The sequence below is a fragment of the Podarcis liolepis genome (assembly GCF_965112155.1).
Source record: "Podarcis liolepis genome assembly, chromosome: 5".
Taxonomy (NCBI): Eukaryota; Metazoa; Chordata; class Lepidosauria; order Squamata; family Lacertidae; genus Podarcis; species Podarcis liolepis.
In genome coordinates this window covers 4,567,664-4,581,182 of record NC_139556.1, presented here as the reverse complement: position 1 = coordinate 4,581,182, position 13,519 = coordinate 4,567,664, and the positions used below count along the sequence as shown (strand labels likewise).

Here is a 13,519-nt window from a genome sequence, read left to right as displayed (position 1 = left end):
AAAGGGCCCCTCGATGCATCATTTTTATTGTTTACCAATAAGCAAATACAAGTCTAGTACATCCATGACGTGATCATGTCTATCAGATAATTCAAGCACGACAGTAGCCCCCACCCACCTACTCAGAGCTCCCCCCAGAGAGTTGTGGAAGCAAGCTCCAGCTACCACACGTTGCGAAGTCAGCCCCAATTAAAAACAATGGATTTGGTATCTCCAGTCCTGTGCTATCTCCTCATGCAAGACCTTGTGTAGGCAAACTAAGGCCTGGCGGCCGGATCCGGCCCAATCGCCTTCCAAGTCCAGGAATCAGCATGTTTTTTACATGAGTAAAATGTGCCCTTTTATTTAAAATGCATCTCTGGGTTATTTGTGGGGCATAGGAATTTGTTCATTCCTCACCCCCCAAAAAATATAGTCCGGCCCCCACAAGGTCTGAGGGACAGTGGACTGGCTCTCTGCTGAAAAAGTTTGCTGACCCCTGTGCAAGGCCAATCAGGAGAAATACAAAATCCTTGCAAGGCAAGATGTTTTGGTCATTGGGGAAGATAAGACAGCAATGCAAGCGATGGATTGCAGATTACATGACCGAGAAACAATCTTCAATATTTCCCTAAAATCCTAAAAATGGAAGCACTCACACCACATATGAAAAAGGTGTCAATTGTTTTGTACCCGCTCTAGCATAGTGATGATATGCTGATGTAGCTCAACTGACAAGCAGGACTGTCAAAACACTACAGTGGTACCTCGGGTTACAGACACTTCAGGTTACAGACTTCGCTAACCCAGAAATAGTACCTCGGGTTAAGAACTTTGCTTCAGGGTGAGAACAGAAATCGCGTGGCAGCAGCGGGAGGCCCCATTGGCTAAAGTGGTGCTTCAGGTTAAGAACAGGTTCAGGTTAAGAACGGACCTCCAAAACGAATTAAGTTCTTAACCTGAGGTACCACTGTATTTGAAGCACTGTCTCTTGGGCCATGGCTGATAAGGTTGTGTACCTACTATGGCTTGCAGGCCAGTCTTAGTCTGCCAGGGAGTCCAAGCTGGCCCATAACATCATCTGATAACACCTGTGAGGGCTGCAGCCACCTGTTCCCAGCAAAGAATCATAGAACCATAGAATCATAGAGTTGGAAGAGACCACAAGGGCCATCGAGTCCAACCCCCTGCCAAGCAGGAAACAGGGGTGTACAGCCAAAGCAGCAATGTTTAATTCCCCCCCCCAATCTGCTGGTTAATTCCTGCTCAGCTGAGCAAGATTCCATGAAAACCATGTCCTGGTTTGGGAAGTGGCTTGCATGAAACCCCTGCCAAAATGAAGTATTTTCCTTCTCCATTTTTGAACAGCTTTCTGCACTGCAAAGGGTTTCCACAGGGAGCCATTTTCAGAGCCCAAAAAGCAGGGGCAGAGCAATTTCCACAGGCAAAGCGGGTGTTGGCAGCACTGTGGGCATTTTTAGGGCCCCCTGTTTGCATGACTCCTGCTCCCAGTCTTCCACATCCTCTTTGTCCTCGAGTTCAAAGACGGGGAACACAACATTCCCTCCCCTCTCCTTGTCATAGCGATGGGCGTTTTGCTACTAAATCATGACGACTGCATGGCACCTACCTTGTACAACAAATCAGAGGAAGAGGTAACTATCTGTTTTATTTTTGCCATGGCTTCATCTATGCTGAGCTGCACAAAACTGATGGGTGGCACAGGTGGAACTGTAGGCCTTTTCCGTCGTTTGAAAGCTGCGCGGTCATCAATTACTCTTATAAAATCAAAATACGAGAGCTTGTTGTCCTGTATGCTAATCCCTAAACTAAGGGAAAAAAGAAACAGAAGATTGAATATTTGTTTTGCATTTCTCAAGCATTGCTACTAGAGCTGCTACAACTAATCACTCCATTATAGGGCTTTATATCATTCTAGAATTGCTACGTGGTTAGTATTAAATCGGCCAGTGAGGATTTTCACTATTTTGGATCTCAGCTACACAATACAATAACAATTCTCAATCCACATATATTTAAACTGATTATTCAGTTATTTGGATTTTTGTCTTGTGTATCCTGAAATACTGTGTTGCGAGGGTGTGTGGGTGTGTCAAAACGTGAGTTGCAAAATTCCAGCAAATTCCTGGCTGCTTAACTTACGAACATAGGAATCTACTTTACACTATTGGTGTATCTAACTCGGAATTGTCCACAGTGGCCTTTCTCAACCTTGAGTCCCCAGCTAACAGGACCCGTGGTCAGAGATGATGGGCAGCAATTATTCAGGATTTCACACAGGGGTCTCTCCCACCAAGCCCCACCTGGGGACTGAACCAGGGTCTCCACTGAGCTACAGCCTTTCCCCTACATGAGTCATTGAAAGCCTGACCAAAGAAGAAAGTCTTTCAGCACTACAATCAGTATCAGTATGAGAGTATCAGCTCTCATCATTCACAGTAAAAGAAAAAAAGCGAAAAATGATAAAGCATTATCAAGAAGAGATGAGATAAATAAAGTTTGGCAAATGGCACAAAGGACTCAATTAAAAGAGATGGAAGACAACCCAAACAAGATTTGAGATACAGGGGTGTCCTTTCACTCTCAACTGGAAGGTCAGATAGAACATCTCCCTCCAACCCACCTCCAAAGTGTGAATTTATATCAAAGCTATTTTTTACCTTCTTCAAGTCTGGGATTTGTTTAGCATTGTAATGGAAATATGAATGCTTGGCTGTAATATTTTTTAACCCATTGATGAAACGTTTTGTCATTTTATCATATTAATCTCATAGATGTAAACTGCATTTTTTATATTTAGGATGTAGATGATATCCCTACAAACTAATATTAATGAAAAATTAATTTTAAAATTGCTATTTGTTTATTCATTTAAAACATTGTATAATTAAATTAACATCTGTTTTTGTCCTGTAGCTCTAAGGATCAATAAACCCATTTGTAGACATTGATCATAAACATACCAAATGATACCTAATCAAGCCCTGCATAGCAACTGTTTTTCTCCAAGGGCCATTTTGAGAAGTGAAGAACAAGGAATCTAGTCTGCAATCCCCAAAGTGACCTAACAGCAAGATCTGTTGCCACAGCCACAGCCCCTGTGGGTATAGCGCAGTATAAAAATTTAATTGATACTAATACTAATAATCCTGGAAAAATGTGACAGGTGGGTGCTTTAGGATTCTGCCCTAGGCCTGTTGTTGTTCCATGTCTTTATAAATGACTTGGTTGAAGGAACTGAGGGGATGCTCAACAAATTTGCAGATGACACCAAACTGGGCCAATGCCACAAAAAACAGAATTCAAAACGACCTTAACAGATTGGAGAGCTGGGCCCAAGCCAACAAAATGAATTTCAACTGGGACAAATGTATGGTTCTGCACTTAAGCAGGAAGAACCAGATGCACAAATTTAAGACAGGAGACACACATGGCTTACCAGTAGGACATATGAAAAGGATCTAGGGGTAGACCACAAGGTTAACATGCAGTGTGATGCAGCAGCAAAAAAAAAAGACTAATGCCATTCTAAGCTGCATCGGCAGATGTATAATGTCCCAATCAAGGGAAGTAATAGTCCGCTTTATTCTACCTTCGTCAGATCCCACCTGGAGTGCTGTGTCCAGTTCTGGGCACTACAATTTTAGAAGGATACTGGCAAGCTGGAATGTGAGCAGAGGAGGGCAACCAAGATGATCAAGGGTCTGGAAACCAAGCCTTATGAGAAACAGTTGAAGGAGCTGGGTATGTTTAGCCTGGAAGACAGGAGACTGAGAGGAGATATGAGAACTATCCTTAAATGTCTAAAGGACTGACACATGGAAGATGACGCAAGCTTGTTTTCTGCAGCTCCAGAGGGCAGGACCCAAACTTCAAGTTACAAGAAAGGAGATTCTGAATAAACACCAGGAAGAACTTTCTGACAGTAAGAGCTGTTTGACAGTGGAGCCGACTCCCTCAGGTAGCAGAGGCCTCTTCTTCCTTGGAGGTTTTTAAGCAGAGGTTGGATGGCCATCTGTCATGGATCCTTTAGCTGAGATTCCTGGAGTGAACTGGGGTGGTCCAGGGGTCCCTTCCAACTCTGCAATTCTACAATTCTAAGCATCTCTTTCTCCACAGGCTGGCAGCCAAATTCCACAGTTGTTATGCCTCAAGCTGGGTTGGCCCAGAGGCCTCGGGTTCCAGACCCTCAAGCAGGAACAGCTCCAGGTTTGGGGGAGTCTTTCGGAAAAATCCTCACCACCACCAGTTGCTGACAGAGAAGGCAGCTGAGTGGTAAGAGCTGCTGAAAACAGAGAGCAGACTGCTGCTGTTGCACCTAGTCACCACCACCACTACTTGCTTGCTTGCTTGGGTGGATACGTACTCAGAGGTGGCCCCCGCTGCTTGCCTTCTGCCTCTGTGGAATGGACACAAAGGAAGAGCCACCAAGGAGGTCATGCTGCCCTAAAACAGAGGGTGGGCAACCGTGGCTACTGATGCTTCTCAGCAGTGGTGGGGCAGCAGCCACAGACCCCTCAGCAGTGGCCGGAGGATGCCAAGAAAGACATTTCCCATGTCTACATCTGGCTAATGATACAGTTAGCTCAATGCCAGAGGAGGGAAATTCTAATGGGAGTGGGGGAAGGAAATAAACTGACCTTTTACATGCTTTAACAGTGTCCAGAATCGGCCACCTGGAAGCTTTACTTTTGGTCTAATAATAATAATAATAATAATAATAATAATAATAATAATAATAGGGTTAGCCCTGATTTCTTCCTCACAAAGAAGGAAATTCTTCGGCCAAGGTGGCTAGCACAGATCTAAAGCAGCAAATCCCATTTCTGGCATCAAACACTGAAGTACCTTTTGTGGCCTGTTTGCTCTGTAAATCACTCAGTGACGACTCTTTCCAAAATCAGAATATTCATTGGTGACAATGACTAATTAAATGGCGGGAGGATGAAGCCGTTTTAACAAAGAGGATGCCATAAAAAGAAATAAAATGTACAGACCCAAATATCTGCTGCTAAAAACTCCCCCCTCCCCTAAAGAGCACATTCAAGAGCGTTGCTTTTGCATCTTGCAGCTGCAGAGTGCGCCAATCCATGCATTAGCCTGTGTCAAGCTGGCTCCGATGTTGGGGAAAAGGAAATAATCAACGCACTTCAGCAGAGGAATAAATTGCCAAGTTGGTATTAAAATTTTAGTAATAAAACCAAATGCATATGCTAATCTACTCTATTATTTAAGGCGGGGGAGAAAAGACTCTTTTCGATCTGGAAAGGACTAGTCTGCAGAAAATTACAATGAATGGAAGTGTTTATCATCAAAAAGTCTTTGAGGAAAAGAGCACACTGCAAAAATTCTTATTAGAGGCTTAATTCAAGGGAGCTTAATCACTCGATTTATAGGTGGAGTGAAAAGATTTTGTTTAGGTTTCTCTTCTCCTCCTACCCTCTCTTCTAAAAGAGAGAGAGAAAAATCTTTTTTGAAAATGTAATTCTACTGAATCCTACATTCGCGTATGATCAAGTCCATCTTGAGTTTTCTGGTGCTCAAAAAGATAAATATATTCTACATTTAACAGGTCCCAAGTGTTCTTTGCTATGATTAGTTATTGCCTGTTCCTTAGCTTACACGAAAAGCTTGATGTTATTTCGCTACAAAAATGTACATATATTTGCACAATAGTTTAAGTACAGTAGGAACAGATTATAATTGCTGAGCAATCGCAGAAAATGAGTAAGAAAATGAATATTTTTTCATATTGGACCAGCCACAGTTACCAAGAGCATTACCTTTTAAACTGTTGTAAAACAATGGTATTGTTCACCTGTTTTTCTCTTTAACTTTCACATACTTAAAACAAAAACAAAGCAACTTATTTTCTAAAATTGGTCATGGTACTAGATGGGGAGCTTTCCAATTCCTTGGACTGTTTAATTTGTTTCAGGTGCACCAGATGAACACCAGTTAGGATGTGCAAAAATTGGAGGTGTGCTATTTGTAGAACAAAAGGTCACTGGGACTAAAGCTATCTTAAATTAAAATATGTTTGTGAAATCTACTATCTATCACATACTTTTGCAGAAAGAGAAGTTCAAACCCTACTCAACCAAGGATTGACGCTTACCTGTATCGAAATAAATCAGACATATATTATCATCAAGATCATTAAGATCAAATTACAGATAGGTAGCCGTGTTGGTCTGCCATAGTCAAAATAAAAAAAATCCTTCCAGTAGTACCTTAAAGACCAACTAAGTTAGTTCTTGGTATGAGCTTTCGTGTGCATGCACACTTCTTCAGATACACTCTGAAGATTCAGTGTATCTGAAGAAGTGTGCATGCACACGAAAGCTCATACCAAGAACTAACTTAGTTGGTCTTTAAGGTGCTACTGGAAGGAATTTTTTTATTAAGATCAAAGTAAGAGTCCACTGATTGAGCAGGAATAGTTAGATAAGCTCAGGAATGTATTGAACTAGGATAGCTCCATTAAAGCTGGGGCAATTATAACAACCTGTATAGAAGTTCACTGTACTGTTCGTAGCCGAGGCAGCAGTTAAAGTCTTCCAGCAACTTGCGGAGGTTGCCCACCGATATGCAGCCTTCTCTGTTTTTATCCTGCTCCAAGAAGGCCTTGTGGAAATCATGGGAGCATTCGTGGTACTTGTCCCTGAAAGAGAACCAACGCTCAGTTTAGCTTTCCCGATAATGAAAAATCCTAATGGACCGGCTTGTATAATTCAGATGCATGACTCACCAAGCCAAAGGCAGCCTAACTTCCAGCCCTGTAATGTGGCTTCCCAGAGCCTCAATGAGCCACCGGCAGAGTAAGTGACATGTCAATCACTTAAGCCAGGGGTCAGCAAACTTTTTCAGCAGGGGGCCAGTTCACTGTCCCACAGAGCTTGTGGGGGGCCGGACTATATTTTGAAAAAAATCCCTATGCCCCTCAAATAACCCAGAGATGCATTTTAAATAAAAGGGCACATTTTACTCATGTAAAAACACCAGGCAGGCCCCATAAATAGCCCAGAGATGCATTTTAAATAAAAGGACACATTCTACTCATGTAAAAGCACACTGATTCCCAGACCATACGTCAGCTGGATTTAGAAGGCGAGTGGGCCGGATCTGGCCCCCGGGCCTTAGTTTGCCTACCCTTGACTTAAGCCAAAATACATGGCTAAGTGAGCTGCGTGCCGTGTTGCAGGTAACCATTTATGAAGCCCCAATTCAGAATGCAAGTGGGGCAACGTTCAGTACAGTGGTGCCTCGCAAGACGAAAAGAATCCGTTCTGTGATTCTCTTCGTCTAGCGGTTTTTTCGTCTTGCGAAGCAAGCCCATTAACGGATTAGCGGATTAGCGCTATTAGCGGCTTTTAGTGGCTTATCTGCTGATCGGATCAGCTGATAAGCGGCTTAGCGGCTTAGAAAAAGGGGGGGAAAGGGGAAAAAACCAGCAGGAACTCGCAAGACATTGTCGTCTTGCGAAGCAAGCCCATAGGAGATTTGTTTTGCGAAGCACCTCCAAAACGGAAAACTCTTTCGTCTAGCGAGTTTTCCGTCTTGCGAGGCATTCGTCTTGCGGGGCACCACTGTATAAGGAGAAGAATTTTGCCTTCGTGGTATTGAGTTTAATAAAGCCAGGAGACAAAACAGAGCCTGGTGATTCTAGCCAGCTATTAATGTTGCCACGTGGGAAGAATGGCAGCTTCAAGTCTTTTCACGCATTTGCTTCCAGGACGTCAGACTTCCCTTCCCCTTCAAGAGCCATAAAGCCGTTGAAAAGAGAGAAGAGGGAGGCATTTGCATACAGAAATAGTAACACCGGCCTGCCTGACATAATGTCAGTGAAGTGCTACGAACACTTGAGATCCAGCATATAAGTTTTAAGTATTATTATCACCAACGTTAGTAATTAGGTCCTGATCCTTAACAGCATATTTAGCCTCTTAGTATCACGTAAATGTGGAATACAATCGTGTCAACTGCAACAATCTAGAATCCCTGTCAGATTCGTGTGACGTGCCTAAACAGCTGAAATGATAGCTTTTCATCACTGCTGCTATCTTCCACTTATACCTCACAGATCAAAACAAAAAAGGGCAATCAAAACCTTTCTTTCTATCCTTATTTTTAGAAAATCGAGACATTCAGCCGTTTCTTGGACTGTGAGTAAACGGTTGCCAAGCGGTAATTATTCCAATTGTGGCAGTAAAATTGAGCACCAAGTATACGTTTTAAACTATGGATCCAGCTAGGCTGCCAAAAATTAAAATAAAATAAAATAAAACCAACCACCCAATCTTCTCTTGCAAATGTTTTGTATTTCTCTTGAAGTGCTGAAGAATCACTGTTCAAACGTTTCTAATTTGGGGTATTTGTTCCTCTTGAGTTAAAACAAAAGGAAAAATTATACACCCAGATTCCCCCCCCCTTCTTGAATATTAAGTTTTTAGACCCCTTTGTCAGCTGAACTGTCTCTAAACTGTAAGATAATGAACATGCTCTACAAAACATTTAGGATGAAACTGAAAGAGCAGCAGCACATAAAGAGCATTTAGGCTCTGCTCCATGAGAAACTGGTGTTATTTCTGAAGGGAACAAAGAAGATCCCCTCTTTCATTACTGCCACCCTCAAAGATAGATATATTTTGATGAAGGAGCTGGGACATGTAAGCTTTCCACTTTTCCCTGGACACACACCAGAGTTTTCAGCGGGTGGAGGGTGGGGAGATTAACCTCTGCATAGACATTGTTGAAACTGGGGAAAATGCAGCATCAAGATAGCTAAGTTAGTGTGAAGAACACACCCTTTGAAAGTAATATACTCACCTGATCTTATTTATAATCTCATTGATGTCAATGTGCTTCTTTTCTTCCCTTTTGTAATGATCCATAAAGCGTACATAGTTGTCTGCCACAAACTGCCTGTTCAGGCCGGTGTCAACAGTTGCATTCTCTATGCCCAATTTTTGCAAGAATTCTTGATGTGTAAGGTAACCCTTTGCATTCGGATCATACCTTTTAAAGTCCAGGGAAAGACATATTTATTTTCATAAGAAATAGGCTTTGCAGGCTCAGCGCAGAACATCCCTAGCTCTTGAGCACTGTAGTCTGATTCCTCCTTGGAGGAATATGCAGGGGAGGCACATTAGGAAATAAATGTTGCATTGAAATATTCCATACCCATCTAGATTTTGCAGGGATGATCTATCAACAGCATCAAGTAAAAGCCTAACTTGTGCCTGATAACATTTTTTTTCAAATTCTGTGTGGATACGTAGAACCTAAAACCCGCCTGATTTAATCAAGACTCAGCCCTATTAAGACCAGCAGTCATAACTTGTTGTTTAGCCCAGTTCCTGCCCTTCAGCTGCCTGCCAACCTCATGCGACTTCTCTCGGCCACCTTTCCCTTCACCAGCACCCCCAACCACCTGGCACTCATCTGTTTATTTAAAATGTTTGGGGGCTGCGTTTTAGCAGAAGCGAATTCAGAGGAGCACAACATGTTCAGTGGCACTGGGTGCAGAGCCTCGGTGGCACTGCAACCATTATGTAAAAGGTAAGAGGCCAGGAGGGGAGGGTAATTTTGGCACTGCACCGGGTGCCGCTGAAATTTGAGGCCCCAGGTCTGTCAGTGCTTTTAGAGCTAAGAACTGACAGGGCAGCTTTCAAAATATAAGAAAGGACAGCAACAAGAAACAAGAGCAATAAAATAGTATCTCCTGTCCACAGTAGCGTAGAACCATTCTCGGAATTAGCTCCATATATTGGAGGGTTGTGACCCTTAAAGAGAAGCAGATTATGATTTTGTTGTAAATGAATATTTAAGCTTGACAGCTGTACTTTATGCAACACTATGCAACCCATAATCCCTCTGCAAAATGCAAGGGTTGTTTGGCAAACAAATCGGTATGGAAAGAGTTCCCTGAGGAAATGTACTTTCCGAGTGGTATATGACGCAGTGATTTTCGCTGCAATTCTGAATACTTAAAATTCAGACTTGAGACTGCTTAAACAGTTGGCCAAAGACCGTATATATAATGCATGCCTTCTGAGATAACAATTTTCTGTGGGCTCCATTCCAATTTTCAAAAATACCGACGCAATTTTGCACTTTAATATTCTATTACTCTATTCTATATATTCTATACAATAGTTTCTATTCTAATTTTCCATACGTATCTAATTTCTATTCATTTTCTACTTCAAACATTTTCCATGTTGATTGTAATGGCTTTATTTAATAACATGGGAAGTTGAATTTTTGTTTTCAAGTTATCTAAAGTAGAGCATATGTAGCAGATGGCTTAATGCTAAAGACACACGGTCGCAAGACATCCTTAAGGAATAAGAAAAGAAACTGAAAAGCAATGGAGTAGAAAATAATTCAGTGATGAATCATGGCTAGGAAATAAACCATACAGTCAACACACTTTGAATTCAAGGCAATATACATCTGGGTCTTAAACTACTTTAAAAAACGTAGTACAGTGGTGCCTCGCAAGACGAAAAGAATCCGTTCTGTGATTCTCTTCGTCTAGCGGTTTTTTTGTCTTGCGAAGCAAGCCCATTGACGGATTAGCGGATTAGCGCTATTAGCGCTATTAGCGGCTTATCTGCTGATCGGATCAGCTGATAAGCGGCTTAGCGGCTTAGAAAAAGGGGGGGAGGGGAAAAAACCAGCAGGAACTCGAAAGACATTGTCGTCTTGCAAAGCAAGCCCATAGGAGATTCGTTTTGCGATGCACCTCCAAAACAGAAAACTCTTTCGTCTAGCGAGTTTTCTGTCTTACGAGGCATTCGTCTTGCGGGGCACCACTGTACAGTGGAAAGCAGGGATGTACAGTGGGAACACTGTGGGTGTGGGTGTGAAATCAACCTTACTCATTGGTTGAACTGGGAATCAAAGGCCATCCTGGGGAAAGTGGCCCACTCCAATCATGCCCGGTGGGTACAGAGCCCCAGAGACCCCAGAAGGCAGCCCCTGCCATTTCCTCCCTGGGGGTGGGAGGAGACCACACCTCCTATCCACTAAGAGGCTGCTGTAGAGGTGGCACTGGGGCGGGGGGCGGGGCGGGGCGGGGGGTCTACCGAGAAGGCAGCAGGTTAGGCCTCCGAGGAATATGTCAGAGGAGCAGCAGGCAATGAGTTTCTTGGAGGCTGGATCTGCTGCCCCCGTGGTTCCTGCTGCCTGAGGCAGTTGCCTCCCCTTGCCTCATGAGTGGGCCAGTCCTGCTTTGCCTACTTGGGCAGCCTGAAAGTACCTTAAGCTCTTTGGAGTACAAATCAGTCTATTCAGATATTCCCTCACCTCCCATGCAGTTCTGCAAGGGACTCCTTTGGTTCCGCCCCACCTGTGATGCCCCCACTGCCAGATTCATTGCACTCCATTTCTCAGGAGGGCAAGCCAGCTGCAGGTAGAGAGGCTACGCTACTCATGAACAAGCATGGAAGGGCATGTTCAAGCATAGATTCCAAACATGGAAAGGTTGAGTGGAAAAGCAGGATTCTAAGTTGCATGGGGATTCTCCTGGAGGCTCCCTGCTGAAGGCCTTTGCCTCCCCAGCCTGTGGAAAATGAGGAGGTTGGTGCAACAGTGCAGACGGGGCCAGTGCCAATGAGGTCATGCCCGCCCTTCCCCCCACACTGTGCTAATCGGGGGGCAGGGAGAGGCAGTAACGGGGCTACCATGCCACCTGTTTCTGGGGAGAAAAACGCAAATGTCTTTTTGATTATTATTGTGTCTCAGGCTATGCAAGGCAAATGTCAGATTCCTAGCAACTGTGGGAGTGGTTTCATCATTTTTGGCATATGCATCAAATTCTTTTTCTTTTCTTTTTTCTTTTGCAGGGGATGGGGAAGTGATGCAGAAATGTCCCACTTCCAGATTGTTCAAGTGGATGAGGTGTCTTGGTTTGTGTGTGTATTATGCTGTACTTCACTAGGAACTCTCTCTCTTAACAATTCTGATGCATCCATCAGTGACTCTGTGAGGCCTCAGTATCTATCTATCTATCTATCTATCTATCTATCTATCTATCCATCCATCCATCCATCCATCCATTTATCATAACTCTTATGCTCCAGTTTCTGACAGAATGAGTCTTAACAGAGACTAGCAAAAAAACCCACCCCAAAATCCCCCTGTATCTGTTCCCACCGTTCAAAATAAAAAGTGCCTATCTGTTAAAAGCTTGTCAGGTTCCTCATAAAGTGAGGAACAATCTCACGGTATCTTGTCAGACTCGATACCTACATTATGCATCACTTCTTGGTTGAACACTTTTCGAGGTAATTTTTAATTTAATGTAAATAACCAGAGAGCAGCACTGTGTTGAGGCTGTCCTGTAGCTCCAGAGAAAAGCTCCCTGAAATGGTTTTTAAAACTTTATTAGGTGGGTTCTTTTTTCCAATAATTGTTCTCCTTATTGGAGTTTTTATGTTTTGTTGCTATTCTTGCCTTGTAGGTCTTCAATAAATAAATAAAATCTCTCTTCAAACAGCAATCAACCCTAACTCCAGCGCTTTGATCTGGAGACACGCTTCCCTCTTTCTTTCTTTTGAAAAAGGGTGCCGGTACTCACCATGAAATTGTTACAGTAAATGCCATACTTTTAACATTTCAGGGTGGGGATGGGGAGTGAAGGTACTACATACCCTTTGAGAACCCCCAAGAAAAAAGCACTGGGTGCTTCTGTGTGTGGGTTGTTCTCTGAAAAGCTGTGTGCTGCTGGTAGGCAGGCACGAAAGGGAGGTTTGGAGAATTCTTACTCTCGCTGCAGCAGACTTGCAAATTACTTAAGTTAGCACCCCATGTATACATGCCAGCATGCCTGCCAATGTATGTTTATGCCAGTCGTATGTGGCTTGCAGAAAGGGGGGGCATGTGGAAGAGAATCAAAGCTTCATTGCCTAGTCTCCTGTAGCTAACTCTCAGTCCCCAAAAATGACCAGGTGACTGGCTCTTTACAGCTGTCTTATATGTATGTGCACATATGAAATGGAATGTATATGTACATGTTGCCTCACAAATATTACATCGTGTAGACCTTCTGTAGGGTTTGTGCATGCATCTGTGCAACTACATTTACTAATGGAATCCGCATGTTTCTGGAGACATTTGGAGCAAACAACTGCTTGAAATAGAACGGTTTTCTTTTCTTTTTTATTATTATTTTAAAAACCTCCAGATCTTTTATAGGTGCTGTTTTACGGGTCACTATCTGGTGACAATAAAATATTTTCAAAGCGATATTTTATTCAGTTATTTCAAGCATTTTGGGCTGCCTTGTAAAAAGCTCAGTGTGGCTGCAACTAGAAAACCGAACAGCCACTCGTTGGATAGTTCTCTTTTTACTCGTTTCTGTAAATATGAGGACTAGAAACATCGTTGCTGTTGTTGTTTTGAAAAAAGAATAACAGCTGCGAATTAGAAGAAAGAAAGATACTGTATACTTTGCCACAGTCTACTTCTCCTGCTGCAATCTGCTTACATATGCCCCATATGCCACTCGCCG

At 43.0% G+C, this 13,519-nt stretch overlaps 1 protein-coding gene across 2 annotated transcripts in view; it reads right to left on the bottom strand.

The window, feature by feature from the left end:
* EFCAB6 (EF-hand calcium binding domain 6) overlaps positions 1-13,519 on the bottom strand; it is a 115,481-nt gene that overhangs the window by 22,880 nt on the left and 79,082 nt on the right. For both annotated transcript variants that reach the window (XM_083503317.1, XM_083503318.1), the window contains exons 22-24: positions 8,830-9,018; positions 6,509-6,664; positions 1,610-1,808 (exon numbers count right to left, since the gene is read on the bottom strand). In XM_083503317.1, the coding sequence (XP_083359443.1) occupies positions 1,610-1,808; positions 6,509-6,664; positions 8,830-9,018 (544 nt within the window). The remainder of the gene's footprint in view (positions 1-1,609; positions 1,809-6,508; positions 6,665-8,829; positions 9,019-13,519) is intronic.